General features: G+C 30.9%; 2 protein-coding genes across 2 annotated transcripts; both read left to right on the forward strand.

Annotated features, from left to right (window-relative positions):
* Nucleotides 1-9980: 9980 nt before the first annotated feature.
* LOC148599556 (uncharacterized) lies at nucleotides 9981-11373 on the forward strand. Its single transcript, XM_088558383.1, has 3 exons — nucleotides 9981-10431; nucleotides 10632-10700; nucleotides 11266-11373. Exons 1-2 carry the CDS (start codon nucleotides 9981-9983, stop codon nucleotides 10679-10681), a joined length of 501 nt encoding a protein of 166 aa, XP_088414509.1. The 3' UTR covers nucleotides 10682-10700; nucleotides 11266-11373.
* Nucleotides 11374-17668: 6295 nt separating this feature from the next.
* On the forward strand, nucleotides 17669-19037 carry LOC148599557 (uncharacterized). The gene is made up of 2 exons (XM_088557341.1): nucleotides 17669-18056; nucleotides 19021-19037. Exons 1-2 carry the CDS (start codon nucleotides 17669-17671, stop codon nucleotides 19035-19037), a joined length of 405 nt encoding a protein of 134 aa, XP_088413467.1.
* Nucleotides 19038-20257: the final 1220 nt, after the last annotated feature.

Genomic DNA, 20257 nt, shown 5'->3' on the forward strand with positions numbered 1-20257 from the left:
TTATAGCTAAATAAATAATCAATAAAACATCCAATCAAGGACGTATAAACATGAAAAGAGATATGTAAGCTTTTAATAATCTTAGTCCATATGGGGAAAATTAATTGCCATTTTTTTAATGTTTGTTCTAAGCATCAAGAACTGTAAATGTATCAATTTTCGCGGTTGCTAATTTTCGCGGATTCTGCCAAGTAAACATATTCGCGGGTATCAATTTTTGCGAATTTAAAAAAATGATAAGCCTTATGTAGTGTTAAAAATCAATATCGCGGGTACTATTTTCGCTCTTTTATGTTCACCGCGAAAATAGCGAAAATAAGTACACCGCGAAATTCAATACATTTACAGTATATTAAGTAAAGTAATGTCGGCATAATTTTGTCTAGAACTCGATCTATTTCATTTCCAAGACAACAAAACCCATTGCTATCATTCACATGTATACGACAGATGTTTTCGGTTCTTTTTGATTATTGTAGTTCTACATTAATTTTGAATACTATTCGTGGGAAATGTTTGTACCAGTTATAAGTTAAAGTTATCTAAAGCATATATCACCTTAACAGTAAATCAAATTATAACGGATGTGTTTTTTTTACTACATTTAACACTGAGTTGACTAAATTTTTTTGAGCATCGCACAAATTTGCACTTGAACTTTGAAGTCAAAAATGGATACTGTAGGTTTGATTACATGTACAGCCTGGCTTAACCTACCATGACAGTGTGAAACTCCTTTACCAAACCACGAAATTAATAGCTAGTTTGATATTTTCGCTTATTCTTGATTCAGGATGTTAAATATTGATTGAAATAATACACCTACAGAAATAATATCGGAAAGTGATGTAAGAGTTGATGGCTTATCAGGTGAATAAATTGCTGGAAACATTTCTATATATTTACATGTTATCCGTATCAAAAGACACTCTATTCACCTTAAATGTATATGGAAAAAATGTGCAGTTGTAGTCAACGTTTTTTAAATAGATATTATTGATTTGTTTTCTTCTTGATTCTTGTAAATGTTAAAGTTGTTTATTTTTTTCAGGGTGGAAGAAGAACGAGTATTAACAAATGCCACGAATGTCATCGAAAGGGGATTTTTTTGTCTGTTTCTGTACATAAATTTATAACAAAATTTATTTATTTATTGTGATTATGTAACGATATAGACAACATCCAAATATTACATGTTATTTTGTTTCTTTAATTGTAAATCATATTTGATCATTTACATGTACATGCATTTTCTTTTCTTAAAATACTTATTCGAATACCTGTAACGAAAATTTGTGGTTGATTTCTTTATACTGTCATAGAGAGCAATAGGGAATTCATAATATATAAAACAAATGTAAAAAAAATCATATTAATTTTACAATCCGTAGAAAAATTTCTGCTTGATGGCAAGTGTTTTTAATATCCTTTATGATTATAGGAATATACACAATTTCATTATATCTTGTTTGCTCTTAGATTAACAAAAACATAATTAAGGCAATTTAGAACTGGTTCATCGCTTGAAATTTGATAGGCCAGGAAGAGAATAAAAATTCTTACAGTTTTACGGATTGTGAAATTTGTCATTTTACTTTCACTTTAAATTGTATGCTGAGGACGCTTACCCTACCGGCACACCTGGTCCATGCTCCCAGTTTTTAGTGGAGTCTGAGTTGCTCATTTACTTTTGTTACTTTGTATGTATGATTTTAGTTACTTTATGTTCTTTGTTGTGTATGTCTGTTTTCCATGTCTGGTCTTTGTCCCTGGATTACATTCTTTTGATTACCGCTATAACCTTGGTTCCCTTGATTACTCTTTCAATATCATTGAACTTTTATGTTAGATTTTAAAATTCCTCATGGCCCTGTGATACCAAAAACTTTAACCTCATGAAATTAGATGCATCTTAACTTGACTTATTTTATTATTATTACCAGCATAATCAATCGTTATCGTTTTGATATTTCTTATCGCTTTTTAGTGCATCTTTATGATCTAGGTTCGTCTTTGTTACCATTCCTATGTTGAACTACTGTGAGAAAATTATTGATAGTGGGGTACTGATTTTTGTGGTTTTCGTGGGTTTGCTAAACAACAAAATTTGATTCCCACCGAAAAGAAAATTTTCCATTTGTTTGTATGAAAGAGTTGTCAAATTCACGAATCTTCGAACAGATAGTGTTTTCCAAACCACAAAAAAGTACATTCACAGTATTAGATGAACCATTCCAATTCTCCATTCCCACACTCCGGGTGTTTTCCCGTAACACATGCTTCGTGATCTATAGCATGTATAAATTTGAAGAAATATCTCCTTATGCTATACTACTTGTCCGACACAATAAGCTGGATCTTCATTGTTCTAGCTAACAGAAGCAATATCCCGCAACTAGGCATGTAACGCCACTTGAACACATTATTCTGACAAAACAATCCAGTCGTCACTCTATCCCCTTAATAACGCGTGCTTGGCAGATAAGCAGGGACAACCAACAATAAGGTCATTGGTTTGACTCGACCGGCAATCGAACCTACGACCTCTGGCCCATTCTATGCAAGCACGCTTCCATGAACACTAAGACGGTTATCTGTCAAGAGGTGTTAAAACCTCCATTAAAAACGAAATATATGAAATCTTCTAAGATAAAGATATTGTGTGAAATTATGCTTTATATATCATTTACATTTTTGACAGAAGGGAAAATGGATCAGGGTTTATTTATCAAATTTAAAGTTTATTTCAACATATCAGGAACTGTCTTTCAAAATTCAATTTTTTATCATTGTGATTAGTCCATAACATACGTAAAATGATTTAAGCCAGTTTTATTGGTTACTATACTCATTTCTTGAATCAAATTTCGAAATCCTTTATGCCGTAATTTTGTCCTCTATTTTTTCTCGTCATGAAACATTCAACCACTTCAGTGGAAAAATGACTCAAAACCGTATAGATACTCATTGCACCTGGTTTTTTTAAATGGTGTTGTTAATTTAGTTTAAGTTCTCTGTTTAACTTTGGAGTTGCTGTTATGGTTGAAATTATTGCATTGATAAGTCTTTATTTCTTAACTTTCGAGTTTCTGATGTAAAAGGACGACTGTTTCCCTTGATTTATTTACATGTATGTGCCTTGAATCAATCGGGTTTGCTTGTCGTTCGAATAAAAACCTTAGATTCTCTTCATTATAAACTAGATTGATAAATCGTTGAAAAATATTGCTTGCCGCTACAAATCGCCATTGTAAATAAAACTGTTGATAAACAGTGAAATATATATAAAACAAAACAACTGAACAAAGACAACAAATACCCGAAATAAAATTAAAAAAAAAACAATAATAATAAAATAAGAGCAAAGATGGACTGACGATATGTATAAATTATGTTATTACAATTTTACGTTAAGTGATATTCACGTTTATTTAAAAATATACGGATATTTAACACATACACATTGTTAGAAGACACAAATTGCGTGTTTTGAAGTAAATCAGTTTTGCATAAATTTATTGCAGGAGTCAGTATTATTTATAACGTCCAACTTTGTGTAGAGTTCACCTCTTAAAGAGTGTATTTTAAGTTCTCGATTTCTTTTTTTTTCTATCATTTCCAACAAAGATGGAGGATTAAACCAAAATAATGCTTTATCCGCATTATGCTTGTTTAAATGGATAGCTTTGACACAAATCAAGCAGTAGAAGTTATCAATTTCGTATCCACAAAACAACTAACACAAATATACACAAAAACAAAACAAAAAAAAACCAACAAAAACAACAAATTCAAAACAGAAATCTAACAAACAAACAAGTAATTAAATAATTAAGATGCATTACCTGCTTCTTTATATGATTTGAATAATAATAATAACGGTACACTAATTAAGAATATGTGGGAAGATCCAGCGACATTGAGAAGAAAGGCTTATCACATTGGTGATAAAACTAATGTTACATCACTTGGTCATGAAGTAAAGGAACGCTGGTAATGAACATGTAGCAATTTGAAATTCACAAACTTTTTGGCACAACAAAAAACGTTACTTGTCCCTACAAATTTAAGAACATTGACGTAATAATGTTTTATCACCTACTTTACATAATAAAAAAACAGGAGAACTAGAATTTGATTTGCGGTAATCAAAAAGAAAACAAATCTGGGAGAACAACTAGACAGAGAAAATGGACACACAATAAAGAATATGAAATAAACAAATTACACGCACACAAAAATAAATGCAGATGAACAAACCGGAATCCACTATAGCTACAAACTGGGAGCATGGGCTAAGTGTACCGGTAGGGCAAGTGATGTCATTTGAATTCTTTAGCGTCGGACCCAAAGATTTTGAAGAGGGACAAGGTTCTATGAAAGGGGTACCAGGCTTCGATTTGCTTAATCTACTTATATTTTACCTTTTGCTTTTGTTACTTTGTATGTATGATTTTAGTTACTTCATGTTCTTTGTTGTGTATGTCTGTTTTCTATGTCTGGTCTTTGTCCCTGGATTACATTCTTTTGATTACCGCTATAACCTTGGTTCCCTAGATTACTCTTACCCAAACTAAAGACCACCGGTACACCTGGATTCTCTACTGTTCTCGTAAGCTTATCTATTTGATAAATCTAATCGTCTACTTTAAAGAATAGTATACGAGTTGTCATTTTGTGACGGATGTTCTGCTCTGTGTGTGGTATGTGTAACAGCACATAGGTATACCTTTCAAATCTTATGTTTATAGTCGGCTAATATCTACAGAACAAGCAACAAACATACATTATTAAAAACCGAACATTTTTTTTTCCATTCAGTTCAGGTATATCTTTCTTTACAAAGGTTTATAATCATTAAAATTTACGAAAAAAAAATTTGAAAATTTCTGAATTAAACAGGCTTCTGGATTCCCCAATTTGTCAATAATTTCTTATCGTGTGAGAAGCAACAGTCCGCAGGTGTCCTTGCCACCCTTTTCAAACATATCTGGCTCGTAACCAACCATTTGTTATTTTATCCCATTTAATTTCGCGTACTTGGCGTACATATTCCAAGAATTCATATTTATAAAATATATATCACTCGCAAATATTTCCTGCAATGTGGTAAAACATTTGTATTTTGTCTTCGTATTAATCTGATATAAAGAAATAACCTGTCACAGAAATAGAATAAACATTTATCGTTTGAAACATGCCGAAATAAACTCATTTTTGAACAACAATTACAAAAAAACATAATAAAGGTATAACAATCAGACAGAGAAAATCTACATACAACAAAGATAATGGAATAATCAAATTATTTATGCATTAAAACAATGCAATAGATAATGAGCATATTGAACAAAACTACAGACAAACAAAACAAACAAAAAAACAAACAAAAAAACAAAAACAAAAACAAAAAACAAAAACAAAACAAAACAAAACAAAACAAAATAAATAAAGAATACGCTAGGTGCACCAGTGGTTTTAATTCTAATATTTATATATATTTCATGCATTTTCATGAAGAGAACACAGATTAGTTTATTTAGTGCATTTCGGAAAGTAACGTCATGGACATTGGTAAAATAGAAGGAATATGCAATGCAAGACTGGTACATGACGTGTGATATGTATAAGCGTTCCGACAGATGTATATATTAGATTTCGCCTGATAAGAAGAAATAAGGCCCAAAGATACAACGAATTGAAAGAGCAAAACAAATTATAACTTCGCAACAAACTTATTTGAACAAACAACATAACTGAGATGTAATGTACAAATTTCCATAAACAGTCAAAATTACGAGAATAAAAATAGGGATACTAATAAAAAGAAATACCAAACATGAAAAGAAAACCCAAATAGCCGAAACACTGAAAAACTCAAATTTAAAAGAAAATTAAATGAAAGATGACATTGCTATGAAGGGAAATTTATAAAAACAACATTTATACAACATAACAGAGTTTTCGTGTCATAGTCAAATAAAAGAATGAAATCATACACTATTTGTTAAACATGTAAAGTACATAGAAATATCACCAAGATGGCGAAAATTGGGTATCTGACACGATAACTTCCTCAAACTCCCTCGACTTCTTCACATCACTAGATATCGGACTAAAATGTCGAAATTTGTTCTGCCAAGCCGATCCAAGATTAACTGGAAACACAAACTTATGTTTCTACATTTAAGATTACCTGTCAGTTATTACTAAAGCTTGTAAATTCAATCGACTATTTGTTCTATGATTTTCATTATGCATCCATGGTTACGTATGGAAAAAATGATCAAAAGAATGTGGGGATGGGGGAATAAAAAAATTAGAAAATAAATAGAAATAGAAACTACGAAATACATTTATAAAACAAAATAAAACATAATACAAATAATTACTGAAGCATTCGAATAAGTAGTATTTTAAAAGCACTGTAATTATCAATAGTTCTATCCGAAATTGATATTTCAGATGTGAAAATGTGTTGAAAGTAACATATAAAAATTCTACTAGCGTTTTGTTCCCAATCAATGCAAGTGTCGAATTAAATGTGGTTTACATGTTTTATTATATCTGTTATAAGGAAAATCTGTCTGATATTTAGACTAGATGTCCAGAAAACGATTTCCTATTATTCAATCATACCACATTTCCTTTTTTAATATATGTTTAATAATACTATGCAATAAACCGCCAATATTACAGAGGATCTTTTCACGCATTACACGAAAAAATAAATCTGGTCACTACCTCCTCGGGGTGGAAAATTTTGACATACATTAAAATATCCAATTAGGTATCGTGTCTTTCAAATACTGTAAGCGTATTGATTTTCGCGGATTCTGCCAAGCGAACATATTCGCGGGTATCAATTTTTAATTCCAAAACATTATTAGACTTATATAGTGTCACAAATCAGTTTTACTGGTACTATTTGTTCGCGCTTTTATGTTCACCGCAGAATATAAAAAATTAGTACACTGCGAAAATTTATACTTTTACAGTATATTACAAGCAAGAAATTTTGAGGTTACATGGGGCACTTTATTAGTTGGTTCACATAATCCCAACATTACAAATTATTTGTTATCAGAGCGGTTCTTCCAAATTTATCCTTGACCACTTTCCTTTTGAACAAAACTTCCAGGAAACGGTATCATTACTTAAGTGTCAGTATCTGTAAGAATCAGGCAGTGGGTGAAAAATGGTATGAAAACATCCACCATTTTGATAGTATAATTTGATTATTTTCACCGTCAGAATCAAAGAAAACAGACAAGATGTTCCATATCATGCTGACCCATTGACCTACAATTTCATAGAAATGCACTGAAAATGAACATTTCAAGGGCAGATAACTCTGTCAAAAACATCATTTTTCTAACATTCCATTGAACAATTTCTGCCCAAATCCAGTGATGCAGAGATCAAATAATGGTCTTTTCAATAGAGAAATTATCCTTGAGTGACATTACAATGTCAGATTGGTTGTGACAGGCATGCTTCTGATATTTCCCATTTAGCCTGATTCTTCCAAACATTTATACTCAAAGAGCATGTCATACATAAGTCGTGTCTGTTTTGTTAATATTAGTGTAAGACTCTCGTGGTCAATTAAATTGTAAAAGTAAAACAAAGTAATAGTCCAAAGAATAATGATTTTCCAGCATAGAACATTTCGAATAAAAAAATACAAATAAATGAAAAGAAATATACAATTGATTAAAATAAATAAGCAAACAAATTAAATGAAATAAAGAGTATTAAATGAAATGAAATTAAATTAAATTATTAAACATGCTACAACACAAGTTAACGAGAGATAAATCATTTTGTCATAAATTCAATTATTTGGGGTTTAAAATGTAAATACGAGGAGACCATAATTTGCTAATGTTGCAAAAGGTACAACTTTACTAAGACTAATAACTTGAGAACTAAAATTACAATAAAGTGGTCTTTTTATATATAGTTAAACAAAAGGAATATGTGCAAATACGTAATTGTAAATGGATACCCTTTTTTTCATTTCTTCTTTCCTGGGAACAAAGTTGTATCGAACACAGGGACCCTTACATGTGCCCAATTGGGGTATTTAAGGATATTGTTAAGATAGTACAATACGGTTAGATCATTTCTGAAAATTTTATCTCATTTTGTTGAAATAAAGCTGTTTTAGACAGTCCGCATAGAAAATTGAAGTGTTTTGTCATAAAAAGTGCATATTTTTGTAAATGATTAGACTCTTTTCGATTCATTCTCTCACAATTTTAGTTCCAAAAGTTCGTGCGAAATAAGGTATTTTGAAAATCAGCCATCTGATGCTGAGGAGAGAACCTAACACGGCAGGGGACTAAAACAGATACCATTCTTTATTTAAATTACACCTGTTTACCATAACATATATTATACATGTCTATGTTTAAATGCTTAACTACATTCAAACACTATATCCACCACATTTCAACTTTTGATTTTAAGTTTTACAAAATTTGACAGGGGTAACTTGGTTTGCGAAACAGCGCGCCTTAATATAACTGTATAGTGCACCCTAACAACAAGAGAGTATTCAATAAAGTGTTTTAGAATTTAAGAAAAACCTGCGTATGATTTTAATGGTACTATAAAAAGACAATATATTTCTCTACGATGCTTACTTATACAGTCTAAGAATCACGCAAGATGTGTATACATGTATGATGTGAAACATGAAGAACAGCAAAAAATCAACAAGAAACAAACAAAAAAACAAACAAACAAAAAGACAACAAACAAAAAAAACCGCAGATGTTTGATTGCATTATCCAAGTGCTTATACTTATAACCTTCAGAAATAACGATCAAAGTGTTTGTAAAGTTTTCCGTTTTAAGATATTGATTGGTCAGTTGTCAATCGATGATATCTTTGATTTAATATTAAGTTCTAATGTAACAAAATGCAATGACTCAATACGACTAGTAAAGACTAATTTTTGTAGATTACATGTAATTAGACATAACACCATGTAAGAAGGGAGACAACGTTTGGAGTATATAACGAGCGCTGTCTTTCTAATGATCACTGTTAGTTTAGTCAAGAACAAGAATAACTTATCCAGGTAAAATATACTTTCTCTATATATGAATATTGAATCTTATATATTAAAAAAATGTATAATGTATTTAATGTAAAATGTATAATGAATAAGTTATTAATGCTTCAAAATTTATGATTTTGCATGAACTAATGCTCTTTTTTAAATAGTAAAATTATAGATTTTTCAAACTATTTTGCAGGAATAGTAATTATTTTCATATTAAAAAGAAAATAATAAAAAAAGATAATTATTAGTACATAATTTTTGTTTTCATTTTGGCACTATCGATACGCAAACAAAAAGACTGTCGGCGAACTCCGATGACATTTAAAATCATTATACATATTCATTGTATTATTTCAGTATATAATAGAATGTTTATGCTGTGTTATCGTGTGATCTGATATCATTTTACCAAATCAAAAATTTATTTTAATTTAGTACAGTACAAGCAATTACAAAAAGTTTCTATGTTTCTGTATTCTTTCTATGCCAGGGGCTCTTATCATAATTATTACAAAATTAATCCCCAAGGTACTTATAATTATATAATTATAAATAGATCATGATGCTATGCTCCGGTCCATATATTTCTGACAGTAAAGAAATAAAAAATCTTAAAAATATTGTGAAATATTAAAAAGCAAAATATTTTTATATGAATTTCAAACAATTTTGTCTAAGTTCTTTTTTTTTAATTTGACTATATTTTTATTTCATCTACAATGTCATTTTCAATTATTGAATGAACACAAAGTATTCTGAAAAGGTTACCTGAACAAAAAGAATTATGAAGCATTTTAAATTTCACGTACAGAGACTGAATTGATAGACAATAAGTATGTCGAACTTTTATTTGATTGCAAGCAACCACAAATAAAATTATGAATGTTTAATCTCCCTTTTAGAATGAAGCTTGTTATCGCCACCGTTGCTGTCTTGGTTTGTCTTTTCGGCATGAAGGGAATCCATGCTGACGACGGATATGGTTATGGTGGAAATTACGGAGTCGGAGGCTATGGAGCTGGAACTTACGGAATGGGAAGCTACGGAGGCTCACACGGTGGATGGGGAAGCGGAAGTTTCGGATACGGAGGAATTGGAAAAACTGGTTTCTCTGGGTATGGCAAATCTGGTTATTCCGGATACCACGGAGGACTTGTTGGTGGGTTTGGATCTGGATACGGAAAGAAAGGATACTCCGGGTACGGCAAGAAGGGAGGATTTGTCGACGAAACCATCGTCATTCCCGGAGTCGCTCCAGTTGGCATTGGTGCCGGAGTTGGTGCGGGTATTGGGGCTGGAGTTGGTGCAGGACTTGGAGGAGGACTTTTTGGAGGAGACAGTGCACTCCCACTTCGTAAGTCTATACAAACAATTTGATTATTAAAAATAAATAAACAATTAAAAAAAGAAACATTGCCGGAAATTTATCTAATCTACAAAGATCAGACGAATGTATCAAGTGTTTTTGAAAGATTCTATGGACGTTACTTATTTATCGCATTGTTCAAGGTACTATCTTACTTATTTTTAATCTGTATATGTTTTTTATTACAGTTGCACTTCTGTTGGGAGCCACCCTTTTGTTCCGTAACAACAACAACTAAATAACATAATAATTGGCAGGTGAGTAATCAAAACAGTGTAAATTCAAATATTATTGTGATTTTGTACTTTTAGATTTAGATGTTGAGCAAAAAATACACATTAGTCCAAATTCCATGATGCAAGTTCGGGTCATTGCGATAATAATTGTCGTATTTTTTGCAATACCAAAATAAATGGCCATATATGCAATATTTAAAGTTATTGAATGTAACTTTAATTTATCAAGGATGGGTTCCTATGAGTGTTACAACTGATTCTACATTTATGCACTGAAGAATACTTTACAGTTTAAATGCAATGTATTTGTAAAATATATCATAATGTTGTGCCTACGAATCGCTAGTTAGCAGTACGTACACTTCTAGATAGATCCTATTTCGTAGTTTGTTTACACAATATTTAAGGAATTTCTAGTTTTACTTGCATAAATTGTAGCTATTCAGTTATTTACAAAGCACATTGCCTTTTGTGAAATATTATGATTTCGAAACTGTTAATCAATTGAAGGTGATAAAAACACAACATTTTGAAAATAATTTATTCATACATGTTACATTGATATTGTGTACTTTCATATGTTTAGGTTGAAAACCTGATGACAAAGTAACATTATTACGTACAGCTGCAGCAGCATAGTAGAAGTAGACTAGTTGTAATAGTTTGTTATTGTTTTAATAAAAATAGTAATTTATTTGCATGTTTTTTTTTTCAATAATGTCGGCAAAAAACAGGTGTTATTTTTTCATCTCATACAATGACATGATAACATGTTTATAAAATGCATATAATGCTTACAAATGAGCAAGTTACATATGTAAATTGTATAAACTTCTGATTTAAACAATAGAACATCCCCGTTTTCAATTTTCATATATCCGCATCCCCCTAGAAACAGCATTTGTTTATCTTGATATAAATCATATATCATTATAATACGAAGTCAAATTCCATAGTAATACTTATAGTTGGTTCTCCGATCGACTGATGAACAGAGAAAACGAAGTCAAGAGTATTTTTTGATAGTTTATTCAGTATAGGATACAATAAATAACAATTAGTTAGATACACGGGTTATAGTTTAGGCGATATATATAACATTCACATAAACACAATCACAACAATTTGTATAACAAAGCAGAATTCAACACACATCGAAAGTGAATGTTCCTAAAGATCAAAAGGTGACATGTACTTTAACTATCAAAAATTTGAACAGCTATATATGAATTAGCAATAATTTCAAATCAGTATCAGCGAGTGTTCCTAAAAAGCAGAAGGCGTTAACCTAATTGGTGCATCTGGGTCTCATTTACTTTTGTTTCTTTATACGTGTAATTTTGGCTATTTCATGTTACTTTTTCCCTGTCTAGTCTTTATTCTCGAAATTTATTCTTTTGATTCCTGCTTGAATCTTGGTTTCTTTGATAAATCCCTTCTTTAACAATAATACAGTAATCAATTTCATTAAGAAGAAAACATTCATCGATAAAGTCAAATGACGTCAATATTGGAATTTATAAAAAGCAATACACATTAAAGGAAAGATGTCTCGGATATTTCCCAAACAGTATAAGAAAACTAATACAAACAACTAAGTTTAATTCTTACCATTTATGGAATGAGCAATACAACACTGAAATTAAGTAGGAACTCACTTTAATCAATGTCAGTCTTTAAAATCAATACACAATGATTAAATAACTTGGACCTGTAAAAAATAATTTAAAGTGCAAATATCACCAAAAAAATCCGCGTCGGTACTTAGACATATATGATTCACTTCAATTAACTCCAGAAAATATAATACAATGTACAAGGTATTCATATCAATGAACGTGCTATGTCGAATATTTACATTTCATTGCCGTGGTTTCCAATTGTCCTGTTTTTTACCCTGAATATTTTCATTTGTTATATCGTGCCGTTGAAAATGTCAACAGCAACTGAAGACAATCATTCAAGTTGAAAGCAGAGAATATAAACAAGCTGAGTAAGACATTTAAGTAGATTCGAACAAAAATACATATAAAAAGGAGAGCAAAACCTTAATTAAAAAACAAAGAAAACCAACTGTAGGATCGTTTTGTTAGAAATTTGTATTTTTAGCAACACCGAATTGCCAATTTTAGGTCCATGTGTAAATTGAATTATATAAGGTATTATGGAAAAGAAGCCCAAGGTGGTAATGACAACATTTAACTTTTGAACATATTCACACGCGGAAAATGGGCAGATCAATCGATTTATTTACGACTTAGTAATAGAGAAAAAAGAAATGTAATCCGCATTCTGTTTTCTTGCCTGTCACAATAAGGCCAAGAAGGATTACAACAAAATTACCGAACTGATAAACTCTAGCCAAAAGTCAAAACAAATAAAGATAATCTGTATAACAAATTAAAATATCATGGGAAAAACTGGAAAGTACGAAACCACCGCAATTGTCATAAAATGTAAATATTCGACATAGCAAGGTTATTGAGAGATGTACATAATATCTTGTACATTAATTTAGACAAAACGAAACTATAATAAAACTAAAATCATATAATATGAAATATTGTTGTTAAGTTTTGTTAGTGTGTGTTGAAGACACTTCATTAAGTTATATTGATCTATTTGGTATTAACTAGTCAGACGAGGGTATTACAATCATTTCTTTCATGAAGGCTAGGTTAATTCATTCTCAATTTAAATCTGAGGCATGTTTGATCTTTTCTGTTAATTAATTTCATAGTGTCGTTATCAATAATTGATTTCCGTATCAAAACCAATTAACGGATTCTATGATCTTCCGTTAAAGATAATGACCTCGAACGTTGAGATAAGAAGAAATAATCAAACATCATTTGTAATGGTTTTGTATTCGTTGCGTTGATTTGTTGGTTGAATCTGTGGTTTGATTTTACACATGATGCGTTAAGAAATAATAAATGTTTAAGTTTTGACTATGATTGATTCATCAAATGGTTATTTTTGTAGTATTACGTCTTAGGTCAGATAACTGATGAATTTAATTGCCCGAACGTTTGATTAATCAAACAGACCCTACAATGAACTAGTCAGAGATGCTGTGCATGAGTACGGTATCTCAAAGCAACAACATGGTAGACATATCCTCCCAGTAGGACTTGGAGCAATCCACTAATCATCACTATTGCCTAATATGCCATGAACATAGAGGGGAATCTGTGACTACCGAATTAATAGCGTTATGCATTACTCAACAAAGGTTGATCCGACGACTCGAAGCGTGAAAATTACCACGAGACTCCGGAGAAACGAGTATTGCAATACATCTTGCATATATATCCACTAAACATATTGTACTAGTAATTAAAGAGCGACACCTAGGACTTTGGGATAATGCACTTGAGTCTTTCCAATTTGCACCAATGCGGTAGTTTATTAAGCATGACGATACGATCTACACAGAAATAGGAGGCTGAAAGTTAAAGGTGGAGGAAAATGTATCAAAATAATGTTTGGAAAAGTTTTATATTAACAGTCTACAATCTTTTTAATCTTCATTTGACAAAATTAAATTTTGCCTATTGCGTATTCCTAACAATTTAAAAAAAATATATGATAATTTTAGAGCCATTTTTTTTAAATAAAATTAACTACAAAAGTATTTTAACAACCAACCAATAGAAAAAAAAAAAACAAAAACAAACAAAACAATTTAATTTTAGGTTCTTCATCGATAATTTTTACCAATTGAAATCCGCTCATAATCTATTTAACATTATATTGTATCCTGTATTCCCATGCTTCTAAAATTGTCAAAAATATATAGTTCCTAGACACTGTTACTTGTTGTACGAAAAGACCTAGTTTAATACCTTTTCTCTATTTATTTCACTCTCCATTTTTAGTTTTGATTTGAAATTAAGACATTTTAAACTTGAAATACCAACATATCTAGATTTCAAGATAACTGACAATTAATGGCGACAAAACTAACTAACGTACGTACTTGTACTTGCTTACTTCTCGGCATGCTGTCAGCATGTAGGCTGCAACATGGGTTACCTTGGGTCTATCTTTGGCTATTCTTTTTCCTATTTTACTCCATTTCTTATTCATGCCTCTAGGTTCTTTGTACATAGTCTTCCTTACAAAGATCTTATTTTTTTTTTTTTGATGCAATGCAATAGTCAGGATGAATATAAAATTGACCAATAGCCATTTTCAAGGTAAAAAGGAATTTAATATAAATAAAATATAATTAAAATGTAAAAACGCAGAAAATGATACCAAAATTTTCAAAATAAAAAACTCAGACTTTAACTTAATGAACAAGATGGATATCATTTTATTAAGCCCTATGCGTTTCAACTTTCTTTTGACTGGTATGGTGATAATATACGGTTATTGCATGAATACTGGTTATTATTATCCAAAGAAATATTTTATATTGCATGAGTTCCAGAAATTTGTACTTTCTTATCTACTTTAGACTAGAATACTTTGTTACCGGAAGACAACTAAATTCAACAACTAGCGGACTATTTTCGACTTAATTCAGATAATGCTTTAACTCAGTGAGCTTATGTCAAGAATTTTTTAAGGGATTTCAATGGAGACACTACTAGTAGTGGTTTGCTGAACATGTTAAAAAGAACCAAACCTTCTGTTGGACATGTGTATTCAAACATAGTTTACTTGTTATGCATTCACGAAGATTTAAGACCACAAATGTGAACAAACTGATGAACATTGGTTTGAATATCCAGTCAGATTTAGATTTTGTTGTGAAATGTATCTTTCGAAGAGAGAAATATAGAATAATATTTTATCAAGTTTCAACTAGAACTGTTCAACAACTAAAATACTAAATTAAATTGAAATTCAAATATTTTACATTTTATTTAAATGCTGTATTTTTTTAGACCTTGGTTTTAAACAGATTTCCATTGATGTGTATACTGACAATATCATTTTCAAGAATCCATGAAAGTGTGCTTCTAATCAACGAAAATTTAAACTACTTTCACAGTATTATCTTAAATGATCATCGAAACAAACGACAGCTAATACGGTTTTTCAAACAACGGATTACAAAGCTCATGCAGGAAATGGTAAATTAAATAGACCTTTCTTTCATATTTCCGACTTTGACTTTCGTTCTTTTAAATTCTGAGCAAAGTGAAATACACTTCCAACCCAACAGACTGGTTTACTGTCCGATTGGAACAATACCTAACTTCTAACTGCGATAAGTACTTTGTTAATATCGACTAACTAATTTCAAACCATTTAGGTACTTACCAAAGTGTAAATAATTAAAGTTTATAAGAAATTTTTTTTTATAGTTTTTCCTTTCCCCGTTGAGACCGCCAACCAGGTTGTCGGGTGTTGGTGGGTTACGTCTCTTTGGAGAACTTGCTACAATGGTTTGCATATGAAAAAAACTACTATTAAAGGATCTTAATGACAGAATGCCGACAAAACTTTACGAGCAGAAGGAAATCACCTTTCTTTATCAAAGATTCATCGAACAAGAATTCATAATTGAAAGAACTTAATAATATTACATATTATTAAAATTAGATGTTTAAATATAAAATACAATCTAACAAAAAAAAATGTTCAATAAAAATGCCATTCAAGACTTTGTATTATTCAATTATACCAGAAAATGCCACGATCAGGGAAAAACTTTCGTAATCATGGTACATGTCCGGGTTATTTAGTTTTACGTGAACAAAAAGTAGAATTGCAAAGACTAAACAGTAATAACTAACTAGTACGTGTAGCAGGCATGTAATTGGACATAACTCCCTGTAAGGAGGAAGATAGAGGTGTATATAAGAACTGTAGAATGTCTGGAAATCACTGGTATTCTAGTCAAGAACACGAACAAGTTATCCAGGTAAAATATACTTGTATTTCTTTGCAGCTAGATTTTAATTTTAGGGTTGTACGCAAACTAAATTTGTTCAATACTGCTTTAACCTACCATTGTGATGTTTTTAGGTTGATATATCTTTTTGGTTAAGGGTTTTGAAGTGATCGTTATATAACATGTAAAAGTATTACGACAAAATCCAAAGCAGAATATTCTAAACGGGGAAATTGTTCCAAATTCGTAACACTTTTGGATGTAGAGCATTTTTGTTTTTATTCGTATTTCTTTTGATATTTGATGAACTAATACAAATATTCCATTGAAATTATGATTTTTGAAAATTCTAAGGGAAATTGTCCCAAATTCGTGAGCTTTGAATATAAATCAAGTCTTTTTTCTACTCGTATTTCATTTGATATTTGATAAACTAATTCAGAAATTCAAGCGATATTATGATTTTCGAGTCCCGCTAAATTCATTTGCCTGTTCATCCACGAAACTCCCATTTGCATCACAGTTTTACACTACTTTAGACTCATATTTTTGTTATTTTGAAAGATTTAAAAAATGTCTTTTTTTGCCTAATTCAAAATAAGTGACAGAATATATTTCATCCAACTACGCAATCAATAGATTTAACTCAATTACAAGATAATGACCATGTAATTATCAGATATTAAATAATTTTTTTTCTGAAAGTGATATTATGCCGCCAGAGGCTTTGAACTGATCATATAAAGTACATGGTTTGATCACATACGATAATCAAAAAAAGATTATGCATGATTAGAAAGACGTACGAGTGTTCTATGAGACATCCAATATAAAAGAGAGAAAATGACACTTCAAACATTGACTTGTTTGAAATTTAGTAGCGATAAGATAGTTTTAGATATTTAGTGACAATAACGATGGTAAAATTTATGGAATAACGTGAACAAAAAGGCCATAACAAAGATTTTAAAATGATTTTTTTTGTGGAGGGGGGTTGTTAGGAATCAACACATTTTTAGAATAGTTATTATTACAGATTCGGTTTTTACATATGCCAAAAAAGAAGCTATGGGTGCAATTAAATTGTTTATTTTCCACTGGTTATGTGTCATGTTTTTTAATTGTTATCTCTTACAGAATGAAGCTTGCCATCGCCACCGTTGCTGTTTTAGTCTGCCTTTTCGGCATGAAGGGAATCCTTGCTGATGAGGGATATGGCTATGGAGGAAACTACGGACTAAGCTATGGGTCAATGGGAGGATGGGGAAGCAGCAAATACGGACTTTCCGGATATGGAAAATCTGGTTATTCAGGATATGGAAAATCAGGATACCACGGAGGATATGTTGGTGGATTCGGATCTGGATACGGAAAGAAGGGATACTCCGGATACGGCAAGAAGGGTGGATTTGTTGATGAAACAATCATCATGCCTGGAGTCGCTCCTGTAGGAGTTGGTATAGGAGCTGGAGTTGGTGCTGGAGTTGGTGGAGGACTTTTCGGAGGAGACAGTGTTCTCCCACTTCGTAAGTCTCAACAATATTACGACTTCATGCTGTTAAACAAACCCTGCAAGTCTGATCTAAAACCAAACAAACATATTTTATGCAAAGTTAAGTAAAGGAAAATGTTTATATGTAATACAATTTAAATCAAAATATGTTGCTTTGTGACTGAAAAGTTCTGTCTGTGCCATTAATAATACATGTACAAATACATTTGAGAGTTTATGCATATTTTGTTTCTTTGCAGTCGGACTTTTGTTGGCAGCAACCCTTTTGTTCCGTAACAACGACAATTAAATTATTTATTATTAATAGGTGAGTTATGACAACGGGAATATTATATGAAATAGACTACATGATTTATTCCTTTTAGAAATGTATTATCGTTTGATCGTATTGCAAAATGGATAAAATACAATTTCTAATTTATTTTTTATCGAGTTTTATGGCACAACGAATCATTTTAACTGTCAATATTTGTTCATTTTTATTTCATATTTCTAAAATATAGCATGTTATAAAGATTGAGGTAAAAATTGTGCCAAATGAAGATACATATATATATTAATCGTTATGCTTGATCAGTATTGAATCTATTTCTATGTTTAAAAGGGCATTTTAAAATGTCTTCATTCAAAATATTCGGAACATTATCTGACTTTTACTTGCAACATTTTATGACCCGAGAAAAAAGGACCGATTCCTGACTTGTCATAGAAAAAATGTGACATATATTTAACAAGTAAAGAAAGATATGGAAATACAATTTGACCTAATTTTTTATTGAAATGCTTGCTGGATTTTTTTATACGGGATTTTCTTCTCAATGTAAATTATCGAGGGTAAAAATCTATATTTTTATATGACGGGCTTCAAGGCTCTTATCCGGTAATTGTACAAACAGCAAAAACTATTATCTAAATTCATTGAAGTATGTTGCTCATGCATGTCTTATAACTTATTATTTACTTTTTTATCATTTTAGGTTCAAAACCTGTTTGATGAATTTAAATTATTTATTGGATGCAGGCAAAATTTGCCAGTTGTATTTGTTATTATCACAATAAAATGTATCATATATGAGCTGTTTTATTACTGATGCAAAAAAAAATGTGCAGAGCGTAAATAATTAAGTGTAAGTTTTTGTAAGAATCAGGCAAAATGGGAAAAATCAGAAACATGCCTATCAAAATCACACGGATCTGACAATAAGATATCACTCCAGGATGCTTTTTCAATTTGGAAAAAAAGAACTATTTGATCTCTGCATCATTGGATTTGCCCTGAAATTTGTCAATAGCATCTTAGAAAAATGAGTTATCTGCCTTTTAAATGATCATTTTCAGTGCATTTCAATGGAATTGTAACTCAATGGTCCACCATGATATGGAAAATCTTGTCTGTTTTCCTAGATTCTGATGGTGCAAATGTGCAAATTGTCAAATTACACTGTCAAAATGTTTGTTGTTTCGTACCTTGTTTCACCTACTGCCTGATTCTTACAGGGAATGACACTTAAATGATTAAGCGAAGCTTATATAGAAAAGAGGTTTACTATTACCATCTACAGTAACACTAGCATATACTATAGATCTAACTTTAAATTTCATTAGCTTATTAATGAAAACAACCGTGCTATTGAATTAGCCGTATTTGTAGGTTTTAATTCCCGAAATTTTTAATTCAGTTTTGAATTTTAGTTTTGATAACAACAAATAACGAACACCACGAAAATTATTACCTCATTAATTCTTCCACAGTATTCCTAGATGTGTTGTGCAAAACGCAGACATGATCATGATTGGATTGCAAATACACATCAACGGTCAACTAGGAATTAGTTTCAAGAAAATATAGTCGTTTTTTATGTTATCATTAAAGAAAAGAAACTTTCGGTGTCTTTGCTTACACTAACGTTGATTTGATTTACTATTAACGACGTGAATGATATATCGGGATTTATGCTACCTTTGGCATAAAAATAAGTGACAAACGATAGCATTGAACCTCTTTCTCTATATAAGTTTCTTGATCGGATCCACATCCCCCTTTTTTGTAAATATTTGGATCCGCCAGAGCCTGCATGAAATATCTGATGACAGCTTCAGCATTCCTCTCTTTATTTCATTTCTATGATTGATGAATATTTATAGCCTCGCAGGGTTTTCATTTCTAGCTAAACATTAGATAGGTTGTTATGCGTCTAAAATAAATAGACAACC

The sequence above is a fragment of the Perna viridis genome, chromosome 13 (assembly GCF_037379345.1).
Source record: "Perna viridis isolate PV_CMFRI_1.1 ecotype Kerala chromosome 13, ASM3737934v1, whole genome shotgun sequence".
Taxonomy (NCBI): domain Eukaryota; kingdom Metazoa; phylum Mollusca; class Bivalvia; order Mytilida; family Mytilidae; genus Perna; species Perna viridis.